Source organism: Rhinopithecus roxellana, chromosome 10, assembly GCF_007565055.1.
Source record: "Rhinopithecus roxellana isolate Shanxi Qingling chromosome 10, ASM756505v1, whole genome shotgun sequence".
Lineage (NCBI taxonomy): Eukaryota > Metazoa > Chordata > Mammalia > Primates > Cercopithecidae > Rhinopithecus > Rhinopithecus roxellana.
The window spans coordinates 10330228-10346563 of NC_044558.1; the positions used below are offsets into that span (position 1 = coordinate 10330228).

Sequence of the window (16336 nt, forward strand, 5' to 3'; positions counted from 1 at the left end):
ATCTTTGACAAACCTGACAGAAACAAGAAATGGGGAAAGGATTCCTTATTTAATAAATGGTGCTGGGAAAACTGGCTAGCCATATGTAGAAAGCTGAAACTGGAATCCCTTCCTTACACCTTATACAGAAATTCATTCAAGATGGATTAAAGACTTAAATGTTAGACCTAAAACCATAAAAACCCTAGAAGAAAACCTAGGCAATACCATTCAGGACATAGGCATGGGCAAGGACTTCATGACCAAAACACCAAAATCAATGGCAACAAAAGTCAAAATTGACAAATGGGATCTAAACTAATGAGCTTCTGCACAGCAAAAGAAACTACCACCAGAGTGAACAGGCAACCTAGAGAATGGGAGAAAATGTTTACGATCTACCCATCTGACAAGAGGCTAATATCCAGAATCTACAAAGAACTTAAACAAATTTATAAGAAAAAATCAAACAACCCCATCCAAAAGTGGGCAAAGGATATGAACAGACACTTCACAAAAGAAGACATTTATGCAGCCAACAGCCAACATGAAAAAATGCTCAGCATAGCTGGCCATCAGAGAAATGCAAATCAAAACCACAATGAGATACCATGTCACGCCAGTTAGAATGGCGATCATTAAAAAGTCAGGAAACAACACGTGCTGGAGACGATGTGGAGAAATAGGAATGCTTTTGTACTGTTGGTGGGACTGTAAACTAGTTCAACTATTGTGGAAGACAGTGTGGTGATTCCTCAAGGATCTAGAACTAGAAATACCATTTGACCCAGCCATCCCATTACTGGGCATATATCCAAAGGATGATAAATCATGCTGCTATAGAGACACATGCACACGTATGTTTATTGCGGTACTATTCACAATAGCAAAGACTTGGAACCAACCCAAATGTCCATTAATGATAGACTGGATTAAGAAAATGTGGCACATATACAGCATGGAATACTATGCAGCCATAAAAAAGGATGAGTTCATGTCCTTTGTAGGGACATGGATGAAGCTGGAAACCATCATTCTGAGCAAACTATCACAACAACAGAAAACCAAACTGTGCATGTTCTCGCTCATAGGTGGGAACTGAACAATGAGAACACTTGGACACAGGGTGGGGAACACCACACAGTGGAGTCTGTCATGGGGTGTCAGGAGTGGGGAGGGATAGCATTAAGAGACATACCTAATGTAAATGATGAGTAAACGGGTGCAGCACAGCAACATGGCACATGTATACATATGTAACAAACCTGTATGTTGTGCACAACGTACAGGTTATACTTTATTATATATACTATAAAGTATATATAGTATATATACTTTATTATACTTAAAGTATAATAAAAAAAGAAAAAGGAAAAAAAGTACACACATTCTATAATCACCTTGAAAGGAAAAGAAAATCTTTGAAAGAGAAAAAAAATTCCATATGCTCCACTTCCTACAATTCTGATGGCTTCCAAATACTTTTAGTTATGTGAAATGCTATCATATCCAGCAGTGCCTCTAGAACTAAGCTAACAGTAGGCTGTTGATCTTTAGCACATTGCTTTTTCTGTTGTGTTATTCATTGGGCTTTCTCACATTTATGTTCCCATTTTTCACATTTCACAACTTTCTTTGGAGCACAGATATTTCAGGAAGATTTTAGAGTCTTTGAATAGCATTATGGACTTTTTTACATTAATTTTTACTTTTACAAAATTGTGCTAAATATTATTTCTGTTAATTACTGAGTTTTGTGGGGGCCCCTTAAATTGGAACCCCAGGCTATGCCTTATCTGCTTCACTCTGGTACTGGCCCTGAGAGAGGAACAGAAAAAGAATGGTTAGAAAAACAAGAACAAACGAGCCTCCCAGAATTTTGCCAAACAACAGGCCAGTTAATTAAGGAAAGTAGATATTACATAGCTAGGTATAATGAACATGTGGTGAGTGGATTGTCTCAGCAATTTATGGAGAAAACCACCAACAAGAAGTGTAGGTGGGTGGGGACAAAAGAGAGACAACAAAGTACTTCAGGCAGAACGCTTCCTTTTGCTGATTTTACCTCACAGAATTGAGAGTTTTTTCTTATACGCAAGTTTAATGCCACCTTCCTCTGTCTGCAATGGACCAACACATGATATATGCTGAGTTAACCTTACCCAAGGACTCAGGCCCAGAAAATTCTTCACCTTCATCTCTTCCTCGGGGTAAGTGGCTTTAATATTCCTTTCTGCATTTGTATATCTTCCAGAATTAGATCTTCCTGTTACATTTATGGCTTTAAATCATTGCTTTAAAGATGAGCAGTAGTTTTATATTAATGTTTAATGGGTGTTGGATGGCTTGCCTGTAGGTAATCACAACTTTGGACAAAAATTTTCAGCCTCATACATTTCTTTTTTTCAATCCAGTTAGCATGAAAAGCAGACATCACCTGTCTTACTGAGCCTTGGTTAAAAGACTCTGAAGAAACAACACTTTAGGCTACACTGGGCACACTGCCTATGGGTTACCCCTGCTCCACAAGGAAATAAAGAAAAAGGAAGGAAGGAAGGAAGGAAGGAAGGAAGGAAGGAAGGAAGGAAGGAAGGAAGGAAGGAAGGAAGGAAGGAAGGAAGGAAGGAAGGAAGAAAGAAAGAAAGAAAGAAAGAAAGAAAGAAAGAAAGAAAGAAAGAAAGAAAGAAAGAAAGAAAGAGAAAGAGAGAGAGAGAGAAAGAAGGAAGGAAAGAAAGAAAGAGGAGAGAAAAAGGAAGAGAGCGAGAAAGAGACAGAAAGAGGAGGAGGAAGGAAGGAAGGAAGTAAAGGAAGAAGGAAGGAAGGAAAAATATTTTGCATGTATGAACTAAGGAATATTTAAGACACACATTGCAAACTTGCTGTAATAACAACGTACGTTATTCCAAATTCCTCTACAAAATATCAATACTATGATTAGGTCCCAGTGCATTTTCATCCATAATATTCCTTTCAGAATACAACATGTAGGCCAGTTGCAGTGGCTCATGCCTGTAATCCCAGCACTTTGGTAGGCTGAGGCGGGTGGTTTGCTTGAGTCCAGGAGTTCAAGACCAGCCTGGGTAATGTGGCAAAACTTCATCTCTACAAACAATACAAAAAAATAGCCAAGTGTGGTGGCACACGCCTGTGGTCCTAGCTACTCGGGAGGCTGAGGTGAAAGGATTGATTGAGCCCAAGAGATCAAGGCTTCAGTGAGCTGTAATTGTGCCACCGTACTCCAGCCTGGGTGACACAGCGAGATTCTATCTCAAAATATATATATATATATATTTTATACATATATCTTACATATATTATATATTATATATAAATATATATATAAAATATAGGCTTAATTAGTAACATACTTCACTCTCTCAAGAGAGCAGAAAACTTCCTGGAAAACAAAAATTCAAGATCAAAGATTTGAATATCATTACTATCTGATAGTTTCTAGTTTGAAAAGTATCACAGCTTAGAAAGAGACAAGCCACAAAATACTCAAGCATATCAGTAATGAACCTTCTTACCATTTGTTGAAACTGGCACTTTCCTGTGTCTCTGAAGAGTTAAGATTCTGAGTGAAAGAAGTGGGGAACACCAATGTGAGGTAATACGTGATGCACTGCATGGCCTGTGGGTGGATGGGAAGAAACTAGAAACTGAGGCAGAAAATCAGTATGAAATTATGATGACACATAATTATTTTCTGATATCTAACTGGATTTACTATCATCGATAATATTACAATTGTTTACCATTCTGATACTCATTCCATATCATGCCGAGCATTTGACTTGTGCTGTTTCAAGACTGTTTAAGTTTTAAACTATTGAATTCTCAAAGTTTTAAGTCAAGAAGAAAATCTTAGAGCCGTCAGTTAAGTTTCACTACAATTTTCATATAAGAGTAGAGAAAATTAGAGGATTCTAATAACTATAGGGAGGATTTGGTTGAGCAAGAGGTTTTTTTAAAGAGTAAGTCTTTCTTTTCCTCTGTTCATATCCAGCAAAAGCTAGAAAATGGGCATTGTCAGAAAATGAATATAGAGATAGTGAGACTCTTCCCAAATGTTGCTATGATCCCAAAGGATGTGGAAATTTTTTTCTACTTGGATTGTAATAATTATCCTATAAAATGTCATTCTGAGAGTAAACTTGAAAGAAAAAGCAAGAGTAGAATAAAGCCAGAGCAAAGTATGTGACTATAGAACACTGGTCTGATATTAAATAATTGTAAAACCACTATTGGACTCTGGCTAAACTGTTGAGGCTGTGGTCACTCTGTAGCATGGTGATTGTACCTAAGGAAGTCAACAAAACCAGAAAGAGAGATGTGAGTGATAACCTATCTTGCTTATGGTCAAATGGCCAAGGGTTTGGTCTGTTAGAAAAGTGGATAAGGTGTTTGCAAATATGCCTCTAGAGTTTATTCATTTATTCAAAAATAAACTCCTACTCTGTGCCAGGCATGCTGTGAATACAGCAGTGAACAAAATAGAGAAAATTATTTTCCTTCATAGAGTTTATAGTAAAATGGAAGCACACTTGTGGAAGACAGTATGGCTATTCCTCAAGGATCTAGAGCTAGAAATATCGTTTGATCCAGTGATCCCATTACTAGGTATATACCCAAAGGATTATAAATCATGCTACTATAAAGACACATGCACAAGTATCTTTACTGTGGCAGCATTCGCAATAGCAAAGACTTGGAACCAACCCAAATGTCCATCATTGAGAGACTGGATCAAGAAAATGTGGCACATATACACCATGTAATACTATGTAGCCATAAAAAAGGACGAGTTCATGTCCTTTGCAGGGACATGGATGAAGCTGGAAACCATCATTCTGAGCAAACTATCACAAGGACAGAAAACCTAACACCGCATGTTCTCACTCATAGGTGGGAACTGAACAATGAGAACACTTGGACACAGGAAGGGGAACATCACACACTGGGGCCTGTCGTGAAGTGGGGGAAGGGGGAAGGGATAACATTAGGAGAAATAACTAATGTAAATGATGAGTTAACAGGTGCAACAAACCAACATGGCACATGTATACATATATAACAAATCTGCACATTGTACACGTGTACCCTAGAACTTAAAGTATAATAAAAAATAAAAATTAAAAAAAAACAATGAAGGCACACAATCTATCAAATAAACAAATAACCAAGTCAGTATAAAAGATGAGATGGTGTTAGTGTTATTAAGAAAAATTTGAAAATAGGATTTAGCTTTCGGGGAGGGTGGCATATCAAACAGAATAATCAAGGAAGGCCTCCCTGAGAAGATGACATTGAGTCAAAACCTGACAGAAATGAGGGACAAAGACATAAGACCCTGAGAAAGGAGCCTTCTATGAAGGTGACCAACAAGTGCAAAAACCTCAAAATGAAAACATGCCTGTGATATTGTAGGAGGTGTCTGCATGCAGAGTGTGCGTGTGGAGGCTAGACGGGGTGAGGGCAAAATGTAAAACCACTACTAGACTCTGGCTAAACTGGTGAGGCTGTGGTCACTCTGTAGCATGGTGATTGTATCTAAGGCAGTCAACGAAACCAGAGAGAGAGACGTGAGTGATAACATCCAATAGAAGTGAGGGCCAGCTTAAACAGGGACATACAAGCCATTCTACAGACTCAGATTTGCCTGATGAAAAGCCATTGGAAGGTTTAGAACAATGAAATGAGATGATTTCACATACTTTTTAAACTCAAATGGAGAAGAGCCATAGGTAGGTATTTCCAGATAACTAACGTCTGCCTGACCTCTGTAGTGATTTGTTGTAACTCCATTAATTCTAATGTCATGTGGTGCCACAGAAACACAGTACAGGAGTACATTCCTCCCAGACACAGTACACTCCACTCAACTCCTTATATTTTAGCATGAACGAATAACAGTTTTTAAAAGTCACCAAGTTGCCTTTTACCTATAGCTAAGAAAAAAAACCTTTTAGGAAAAAGAACTGCTGTTCATTGAACAGTTACCATGTGCCAGACACTGTGCCCAGCATTTAGAAGAATTGTTTCATATAATCCTCTCCAAAATATTATGACATAGATATTATTCCACATTTCACAGATGAGGAAATGTGTGGGTTATGAAGGTTGAACGTATTTTCCAAAATAGCATGTTCACGCTCAGATCTGCTAGATTGGAAAGACTGTTCTTAATCAATGTTAGACTTTAGTAATGAAAAATTACTAAATTAATGTTAGTAACAGAATTGGGCCGGGCATGGTGGCTCACGTCTGTAATCCCAGCACTTTCGAGACCAGCCTGACCAACATGGAGAAACCTCGTCTTTAATAAAAAAAACAAAAATAAAAAAATACAAAATTAGCCGGACCTGGTGGTGCATGCTTGTAATCCTAACTACTCGAGAGATTGAGGCAGGAGAATCGCTTGAACCCAGGAGGCGGAGGTTATGGTGAGCCGAGATTGCACCATTGCACACCAGTCTGGGCAACAAGAGTGAAACTCCGTCTCAAAAATAAATAAATAAATAAATAAATAAATAAATAAATAGAATTAAGTAATTTAGCAATTAAAATAGTGACTTTACAGAGCTTTCTCCACTTGACAAACAAACTTAGAGTTTCAAGGAAGAGAAGGGTGGGGGAGAGAAGAGACAGAAAGATGAAATAATGTATGTCCATAAAACTGGAAGGAAAGCCATCCCAGTGCTGTCTTGGGCTCATTGACTGCATGTAGCCATTCCTGTATCACATAGCTCTCATTAGAAGTTCTATGCCAATATAACCCAGCTTGGTTTCCTCACATTCAGAGGTATCCCTGGGGCCTTGGAGTCTTCTCTAGATATCTACTCCTCCCTGGCCCCCTCCACTGATACAGCATGTCCTAAATAGTTCCAGATGATAATCCATATGTTACAACCCTGACTCCAATGTATTATGTTTCCTCCCATAATCTCTGATCACCTCTAATGCTACTAAATTCTGTCTCCTCAGGGCTGTTTTAGAGAGAGCTAATTCACTTATATCACTGTGAGCATGTTAATGTGAGAGATTATCAGGTCTGCAAATGGACTGCATGACTTAATCCTCAAGGATAATGGACCATGAAAAGTAGAAATGGCTTCATGGCCATTCTGAAACATATAATGAGAATAAAGGATAATATTATAGTATATCTGATGCTAAATTTTTTAACATGTAACTCATAGCAAGGAATCACTTACATGGAGTAATATTAGAAAAAATAAAAAAGAATGGATAATACAAATAAATCCATAGCTTCAGATAAATTAGAAAACCTTTACTTATAAAAGCTTCTGGCTCTCATAATAGAATTTATAAAGTAATTTATAATTATAATAGATCTAATAAGTTAAAAACCAAGTGAGAGCAGAGGGAGTCTTACAATTAAATCAGAGATATGGGAGCTATTTAGGTACAACTTCTAGCAGTGTAACTGAGGCATATACTACCAGAGTAATTCCTTATCAGAGTTGATTTAATTTTGGAAGCTATGTCCCCATGTTTCTCCAGAATATTTTTATAAGTAAGTCTCTCTTTATTATTTTTTCTATTAATTCATGTTTTCAAAGATATAGAGCAAAATATATTGAAAAAGTTGTGATGAATTTATAACATTTCATCAATATAATCATAACTTCTGAAGAACATGGGAGACTCATTATATAGTAATTGAAATGATCACAGAGAAAAGCAGAGACATCTGACACTCGGTTTAGACAATGCAATGTTGTAGACATAAGCGCATGTTATGTTATACTAGTGATAATATTGAAAATGATATACAGTCACAAAACCTTCTCCTTCTCCTTTGATGGCCATACATTTGATCTAACTTGGAGATGTTTGTTCTAGGCAACAGCAAAGCACAGGATTCCATGTCCAAAAACAGAATTTCTGTATATCACCAGGACCTAACATGGTGGTTGGCACAAAATAGAGCCTCAAAAAATATCTTGACTAAATGAAGGTCTTCCTTCTTGGACGAAATGCTTTGACTTACTACCTATATTAAGACATGCACTTCATTTTTGTATAGCACTTGGTAATTTCCAAAACATCTTTCTACCTATCTCATTTGATTCTTATACCAATCCTTTGTATACACACATGCATAAGTGTTTGTATTTTATCCATGAGCAAACTCTGTTCGATCTGAGAACCCATCTTGCAGGACTCTTCTTTTAGAATGATGGATACAGGTTGTTCCCTGCCCCCATCCCCTAAGCTGAATCTAATTGTCCCTATGCTACCCCAAGTACATTTTTGTGCCAGATGTACTCCACTGAGTTAACTGAGGTTTTTTGGGTTTTTTTGTTTGTTTTTGTTTTTTTTCTTCTTAACTTCTCAGATGTCTGTCAGGGTTCACCTTGGCATCAATTTGCCCTGAAACTTAGCTGTGCTGGGATTATTCTCCTTGTCTTGGTTGTTACTGGGCTGAGTCTTTCAGGTAAGTGAGGCAACATCATTTGTTGCATAATAGTTACTCTACTTCCATCATGTGTCTTAGAGCATCTCAACATAATTTGGCCACCCCAATCTTAGTGAAAGATCAATGAATAAAAAGTCATGAAGCAAAGCTTCTAACAGTCAGTCCATATCCACTTTGGATACCAGCCTTTCATATTTGTCTTCCCAATTGCCCTGAGAGTCATCACGGGGTATTATATATGTGGCCCAAGAACTTTTGAAAAAGATCACAATTGTGCCACAAAGATGATAACAAAGAAAAGAAACATTTCCAGTTATTTATGGCTTATTATGTACCTACTAAAATTCCAGATTGCAGCAGACAATCTCTCCCTTGGAACAGGCACAATTAGACTCATTTTGAAGATGATAAAGTTTGGGTGAGACTGTAGGCAATTTAAGAGTTAAGTAATGCCGTTAGATTGACTTATCTAGTAGACACAGGCAACCTAATGCCTGTGTGAGTCCACCTGTTTTGTTTTTTCTTACTTTTTTCTGTATGCTTCCTGTAGGTGAGACCCTTTTTTTTTGTTTTTTTTTTTTTTTTTTTTTACCACATTGCTAATACTTTTATCTTCTGTCCATATTCAAGCTTGTTGAGATTATTTAGTTTCCTGAAGTAACAAATGTAATATATCCACTCCACCACACATTTCAGCATTTAATACTCTTAATTGCTTTTCGTTATGTACTAGTGATATCCTTACTACAGAAATCATCAATAGGAAAATGCAGTGTGGACATCCAACAGAACAGGACTAAAACAACAGGTAATTGTGTGGCTTGAATTTCCTAAGAATAACAATTAATATTTGGTAGATTTCATGTGTTACTTTTGGTACAATTCATAACAATCCATATGTTAAGATATTCTTATCATTCTGCTTTTCTGAATTAGAAAACTGAGGCACAAAAGGATTCAACAACTTGCTGAGGGTCACATAAGCATCAAGTGAGGAGGCTGGGAATTATACGTACGTGGTCTGACTTCTGAACCTAAGGTTTTAACCAGCAAAGCATGCTGCCTCATGAGAAGCCTCTGCTAGGATACTCCATTGTTGATAGGAAAATATGTGAAACATTTGATTATCTTAGTGAGCTGTCAAGTTTGGCCTGAAGATAATTGATAGAACTTAAACATAGAACGAATTCTTTACTATTTATTATATTTCCTCACCATGCAGCCACATTAGTCTTGTTCCAGCGTGTGTTAATAAAAAAAGGTGACTGTTGTTGAGTGACTGTAGTGGAGTATGATCTGTGTTCACATTCTCACAGAATGGAAGTTTTAAGAAAACCTGAAAGTCCCTCTGGAAAATTCTATCCAATAGATCACATTAAGTAGGTAAATACCTCGTTCAGCAATTAGAAATTTTCTTATACTTTTTTCTCCATGGTATTTCTCATTAATTTAGTGAAAATAATTATTTGCTATGCATTTTGTGCATCATTTAAAATCAGCACTTTTTACATGAGTTTTATATTGTTGCCTGTGTAGTGGAATAGGCACTGGTGATGAATTTAAGGAAACTGAGAAATAGAAATATTTCATCTGACTGGCTGAATTTAAACAAGTTATTCTGTCTCTCGCTGTCTTAAAATGAAAGATGTGGCAGTTTAAATTATTCTGATGGTATTTTCCTACTTTAATATTTTATGACTCCATTTATGCTCAAGATAACTGGTCACTAATTCCCAATTCTTGGTACCAGAATGAACAGTAGGTCTTGAAAACCTCAACTTTATAACAAATTCATTTTTCTCACAGTGATAATAAAAACTTTGAACATTTATAATGATATGTGTGTGTGATTGGTTGTGGTGTGTCAGGGATAGGTTAGAAATATAACATTTATTTCTTATTTCCGCTTTTCACTTTAGAAAGACCGGATCTCTTAAACTGCCCAATATATTGGCAACAAGTCCAAGAGAAATGCTTGCTATTTTCTCGCACTGTCAACCGTTGGAATAACAGTCTAGCTGATTGTTCCACCAAAGAATCCAGTTTGCTGCTTATTCAAGATAAGGATGAATTGGTAAATCATTAAATAAAATACCTTAATAAAACTTAACACTTTCTTTAAACCATACCAATACGTCTGTGCATTAGCCCAGGGGTTTTATGTAATGGAAGTGATGACTTTGACTTCACAATTTGAATGACTAAGTGGATATGTAAAAAAATAATTAAATATAAGGTGATGAATACAATAATAGAAATAAAAACATAGAAAGAAATATCACAAAGAAGGAATAATTAATGCTGACAAGGAGTTAGGAAAGACTTCAGAGATGAGGTGATGCTTGAACTAGGTTTTAGGGGATCGAACCAAGAATAGATAAGCAGATTTAATATTCTTCTGTTCCATTTATAGACACGCACACAGAACCTGATACATGACAAAGCAATTGCATTTTGGATTGGATTAAATTTTTCATTATCAGAGAAGAACTGGAAGTGGATAAATGGCTCTTTTTTAAATTCTAATGAGTGAGTATTAGATGAGCTAATTTTAATATTCAATTTATATCAGGTTTACACTGCAAAATGGTAACACTGAAGATTGAGTTTTGTAGTTTTAATTTGATTTAAAAACTCTCCAGAGGTTCAGAATACGCTAAGAAAATGGATGATTTCAAAGTTGGTTGGAAAGTTCTCTATATGAAAATATAACAGCTCTTTATAAGAAAATATATATTTATCTGCAATGGAGTTTTAGGGGACAGGAAATAGACTAACTTATTTGGAAGGGGCACATTAAATTAAAAATAGTGATTATCTGGAGACCACTGGCACACAAAATGTCTTACATTGTATATTTCAAACTGTGGGAAAATATACATTAGTAGGTAATGAGACCAATTTAGTGGGTCACAGCTGGCATTAAAAGAAGAGAAAAGGGGCCGGGCGCGGTGGCTCAAGCCTGTAATCCCAGCACTTTGGGAGGCCGAGACGGGCAGATCACGAGGTCAGGAGATCGAGACCATCCTGGCTAACACGGTGAAACCCCGTCTCTACTAAAAAAATACAAAAAACTAGCCGGGCGAGGTGGCAGGCGCCTGTAGTCCCAGCCACGCGGGAGGCTGAGGCAGGAGAATGGCGTAAACCCGGGAGGCGGAGCTTGCAGTGAGCTGAGGTCCGGCCACTGCACTCCAGCCTGGGTGACAGAGCGAGACTCCGTCTCAAAAAAAAAAAAAAAAAAAAAAAAAAAAAGAAGAGAAAAAATAGTAAATATCAGAGCGTGGAACCCAGACACCCACGTTGTGACAAAAATTGCAGTATATTTGAACCACTGGTGTGAAAGGCAGAGGTACATGAGAGGATGTGATGAAAACCTGTATAAGCCACAAAAGAGCTATTTGCTGTTTTCTCTTCAGTGTTACGTGCTTTTATCTTATGTAAGATGGTCAAAATTACCATCAACGTACTATGAGCGTTGATGCAACACAGGCAAATTTCTTATTTTAGCAGAATTTGTGGATCATTTTGCAGAAAAGGGTAGGGTATTTTCTTCCCTCACAAGCAAAAATGTGTAGGCCTTCAACCACATTTCTGTAAAGAACTTTTAATGAGTTTTCCAAAAGAGATAATATAAAGAGTTATATTTAATGAGTCTGTAAATGATTTAGTCAAATTGGCAGAATTTACATTTAAAATGTATTTTCCGTCACTCAAAAAACAAGAGGTCAAAATTTAAAACACAGGAGATTGTTTGTCTAAAGTATACTAATAATTTATTAAGTATGGAAAGTATTAAACACTGAAAGAAATAAATGTTGGCTCAATCGGCAAAGTTTTAACATTATATGACTCACATTCTAAACAAATTTATAAAGTGTAAGATTTTAAAATAAAGATGATTTAAGAATAAATGTTCTGGACTAGAATAAATGTATGAAAAGCCAAACATACACATTATATTTAAAAACAACTGTCTTGGTTTTTATATTGCTTTCTGGGGGTTATTTTCTATATCTTATTTACAAATAAATGAAAGTATATTTGCTATTAATTTATTTTTCTCTTTTCATACATGGTATTGGTGCATTAGCATTTATTAAATATAGTTTGTGTGTGTTTCTTAATGGGGTCATAATGCAAAATGTTTATTTTATTGTGGTTCACAGTAAAAAATAAAATTGGAAAACATTGAAATGTGAACATAAATATGTATAAAGTGGATGGAGTAAATTCAGTTGAACGTCTCATTTTATTCTGAGGAGAAAGATGATGCTTTAAGATAGGAGTGATCAGGTAAACCTGGAAGGTATCATGTTATAGCACCAGTTAGACTCTGTTTTTATCTGCAAGGCAAGGAAAGAAAGGAAAGAATCATAATATTTTTTACAGGATTGTTTTGGGGGCTGCAGGAGACAGTGTACAAGATGTCTCATCAAGGAAGGCCTGGAAAACCACTGAGGGCCTTTTGGAAAAGAAATTGTTGACTTGGCCAGATTGGCATTTAAAAAATTACCCTGATAATTTAAGAAAGAATTAAAAGGGTGGAAGAGATAAAATACAGGGAACTTTTGCAATAGCCCAGTTGAAAGAAGTTCTTGGTTTGACTAGAAGGTTGGGCAGTAGGAAGAAATCAGACAAGCAGCCCCAAGAGGCTACATGAAAAAAAAATGAAACAAAGGACTAAAGAAAAGCTGTGATGGAGCCCTGCACGCTGCCACCACCTCATCCGTTTGAGACAAATAGGAGAGTCTTGAACTCACATCATCTTTGCAACTCAACCCTAATACAGCCTGTCCCATTGTTTGAATTATATCGCCACCTCCTACCTGCAGCGAGCCACAGGACTCATGCTTGTTTGAAACTAATATTATATTGCTGCAGACACCCATTCACCTCTGTTTGGAATGAGAATGAAAGGAACCTCTGACTGCATAACCATGAACTGAGCCACTTTTTCTCACTACTTTCAAATTCTATAGACCCTGAATATCCATCATGCCTCCAGATATCTATCATATTTACTGAGCACATATTTTTGAAGTATTGTCACATTTTCATATTTCATCTCCATGCCTCCCCTAAATATTAGGTGGCTATAGCCTAAATATTTAAGAAACCTGTGGCTCAGTAAAGAAACATTTTTAACGTGATTTGTTAGTAGAACAATAAGAAGACTGAATCCCCAGTTTCCAAAGTTTCTTTCTTTTTTAAATGTAGTTGTGAAGTTTCTTGTTAGAGGGATTGTTTCCAATGAAGATGAACTTGAAAGTTCCAGAGGTTTCCATTAGCTTTATCTTAAAAGTTCATACCATTATATTTGTGACTGTGTACCTTCTTTGTTTAACAGTTTATCTTTCTACTGCTTCCTGAGAGTCCTAGGAAATAATGGCTAAGTGAGAATAGGAATGAGAAAATCCTAAGCACTAAGACAGACTTTTCTTTTCCTCTCCAGCTTAAAAATTACAGGTGATGCTAAAGAAAACAGCTGTGTTTACATCTCACATACATCTGTGTATTCTGAGCACTGTAGTACAGAAATCAAATGGATCTGCCAAAAAGAACTAACACCTGTGAGAAATAAAGTGTCTCCTGACTCTTGGCTATGAATCCCATCTCAATTTCTTTGCTTCCCATTACTGATCTCTGTACTTTTAACTGCACATACTATTGGTACTACCTAATGTATATTCAGTGGCACAAAGTGAACAAATTCTGAGAATTGTTCAACTGGTATGAATCTTATGGAAGTTCATGTTTATCATATTCATTCTACAAAATGAGGAAACAGAGACATAGAGAAAACACGTATCATTTTAAAGAAACAGTGATGGTCTATGGAGAAGGAGTGAAGGATGTCCCTGAATATGCTGAATTGGTATATTGATTGTTTTGTGTTTAAAACAGTGGAGAAATTGTAGATTCAGAAAGGGAGCGCTGACCTGTCACTTCCCACATGTGGCAAGGCACAAAGATTCTTCTGGGAGGGCTACCCTAGTCATGCAAGGGCAAGAAAATAGCTCTTACCGACAGAGACCTGGAATTGGATGCTGCAATGAACCTGAATAAAGATACTTAATAAACACTTATCTTTCGCCTATTTGACAGCCCCCCACAACTAATATATCTCCTAGTGACTCCTCTAGAAAGTGTATTGCCCCAGCCAGCTTTTCTTCATCCTGTCATTTCTTTTCACATTTATCATTCTTGGTCTAAAAAGCATACAAGCATCTTGCTTAGGCCACTTCTTTGGATTTCACTCTCTTGTGAGTTCGTCATGTACATGCAAAATGAATAAAATGTGTATACTTTCATTTTGTTCATCTGCCTGGTGCCAATTTAGTTTCTAGATCCAACAGAAGAGCCCACTACGAGCTTAAAAGGGTCTTTGGAGGTGATCTCTGGCTCCCCTTCAATGGGAAGAACCCCAGACCAGCTGAAGAGAATTAGATTCTAATCCTGATGTGTATGTGTGGCCTTCATTGATCCCTTCCATGTCATGGCTCATCTCCAGGAAAGTTTTAGTAAATAATTGCTAAATCCCTGTGCATCTATCATAGTCTATCATGTTTTAAACCACTACCCAATTGAATTGTGGCAGAACATTGATTAAATTCCATTCTTTTAACTCTGACATCAGAAACACATAATTAAAGGAGTTTGGAAAGGGACCTTAACTCTTCCTGCCATTCCATAGTTCTTCCCATTTTAATTTTATTATTACATCATTTTCTTCCACATCTTCTTCTACCCACGGCTCACACACACAAGCTATAGAAAATATGTAATTAAATCTTTAGTTATTCTGACAGAAAATAAGTTATACCTTTTAACTTTGAAGTTAAAGTTGAAAAACAGAAGTATTTATTATCATAGATCTCTTGAATGTCCACCTTTCTGGTTTCTCTATATTCTTTCCTAAATTAGGATTTACTGCAGCTATCAGCTAAACACAGACAAAAACAACCCAAAGGAATACTTTCTAAGAAAAAAAAAATTAACCAATCAAATCAGAGCAAACAAATTACTCGAAATCATTTCAAATATAATTAACGGAATTATATAATGCTAAAATAGGGTTCTAATAGAATAAATACATATAATTACAATTGTAGTTTGCTGCCTATGTCAGTTAGGATTTCTACGTGACAAATTACTCCAAAGTTTAGTGGCTTAAAACAAAAGGCTTTAGTTTTGCTCTGGAGATTACAGGTTAGCTGAAACTTTCTACTGATCTGGTCTTTGCTCGTCTGATTTGTTCTGGGCTCACTCATGCATCTAAGGGCAGCTGACTGGCCAGCTGAGGGCTGGCTGGTCTAGGATAACCTCAGTTACATCTGGGACAGTTAGTTTACTGTCCACTTGGTTGCTAGATCCATGTGTTTCTAATTCTCCATCAGGTTAGCCCAGGCTGTTCACATGGTGGCTGGGCAGAGTTCAAAGAGGTAGAGGGGCCTTCACTTGCAACTAAACACTATCACCCCCCACATCCTATTAGACAAATCAAGTGAAAAGGCCAGCTCAGATTCAAGGGGTGGGAGAAATAGACTTCTCGTCCTGATGAGAGGAGGTGTGAAGTCACATTACACAGGGCATAGGTGCAAGGGAGGTGTAGAGAAGCAGAACTCATGCTAATTTTTTACTCAAATGACACATAACCTTTAAAATTATTTCTTTTTATACCAGACTTCACAAAGTATTAGTGGAGAAGTTTCTGATATTAATTGGGGTGTTGGTACTATATAGCCTTAAAGGTGTTTTCCAACATTAGGATTCAACAATTCTATGATTTCACCCACAAAAACTAGAAGGGATGAAGGAGGGAAATTTCAATCAATAAAATACATGGCTGAAATTCTGTGAATCAGGAGATTTTCCAGAAAAATATTGTTTGAAGTTGGATTAAAGTGAATC

The 16336-nt window shown here is 36.7% G+C and overlaps 1 protein-coding gene across 2 annotated transcripts; it reads left to right on the forward strand.

The window, feature by feature from the left end:
• Positions 1-2017: 2017 nt before the first annotated feature.
• KLRB1 (killer cell lectin like receptor B1) lies at positions 2018-14745 on the forward strand. 2 transcript variants are annotated; one of them, XM_030939719.1, is made up of 6 exons: positions 2018-2189; positions 8345-8443; positions 9159-9233; positions 10345-10499; positions 10839-10954; positions 12815-13850. In XM_030939719.1, exons 1-6 carry the CDS (start codon positions 2105-2107, stop codon positions 12960-12962), a joined length of 678 nt encoding a protein of 225 aa, XP_030795579.1. In that variant the 5' UTR covers positions 2018-2104; the 3' UTR covers positions 12963-13850. The 2 variants fall into 2 exon arrangements, with proteins under 2 accessions (XP_030795579.1, XP_010374995.1); XM_010376693.2 differs by lacking the exon at positions 12815-13850 and adding an exon at positions 13878-14745 and having other exon boundaries at positions 2019-2189.
• Positions 14746-16336: the final 1591 nt, after the last annotated feature.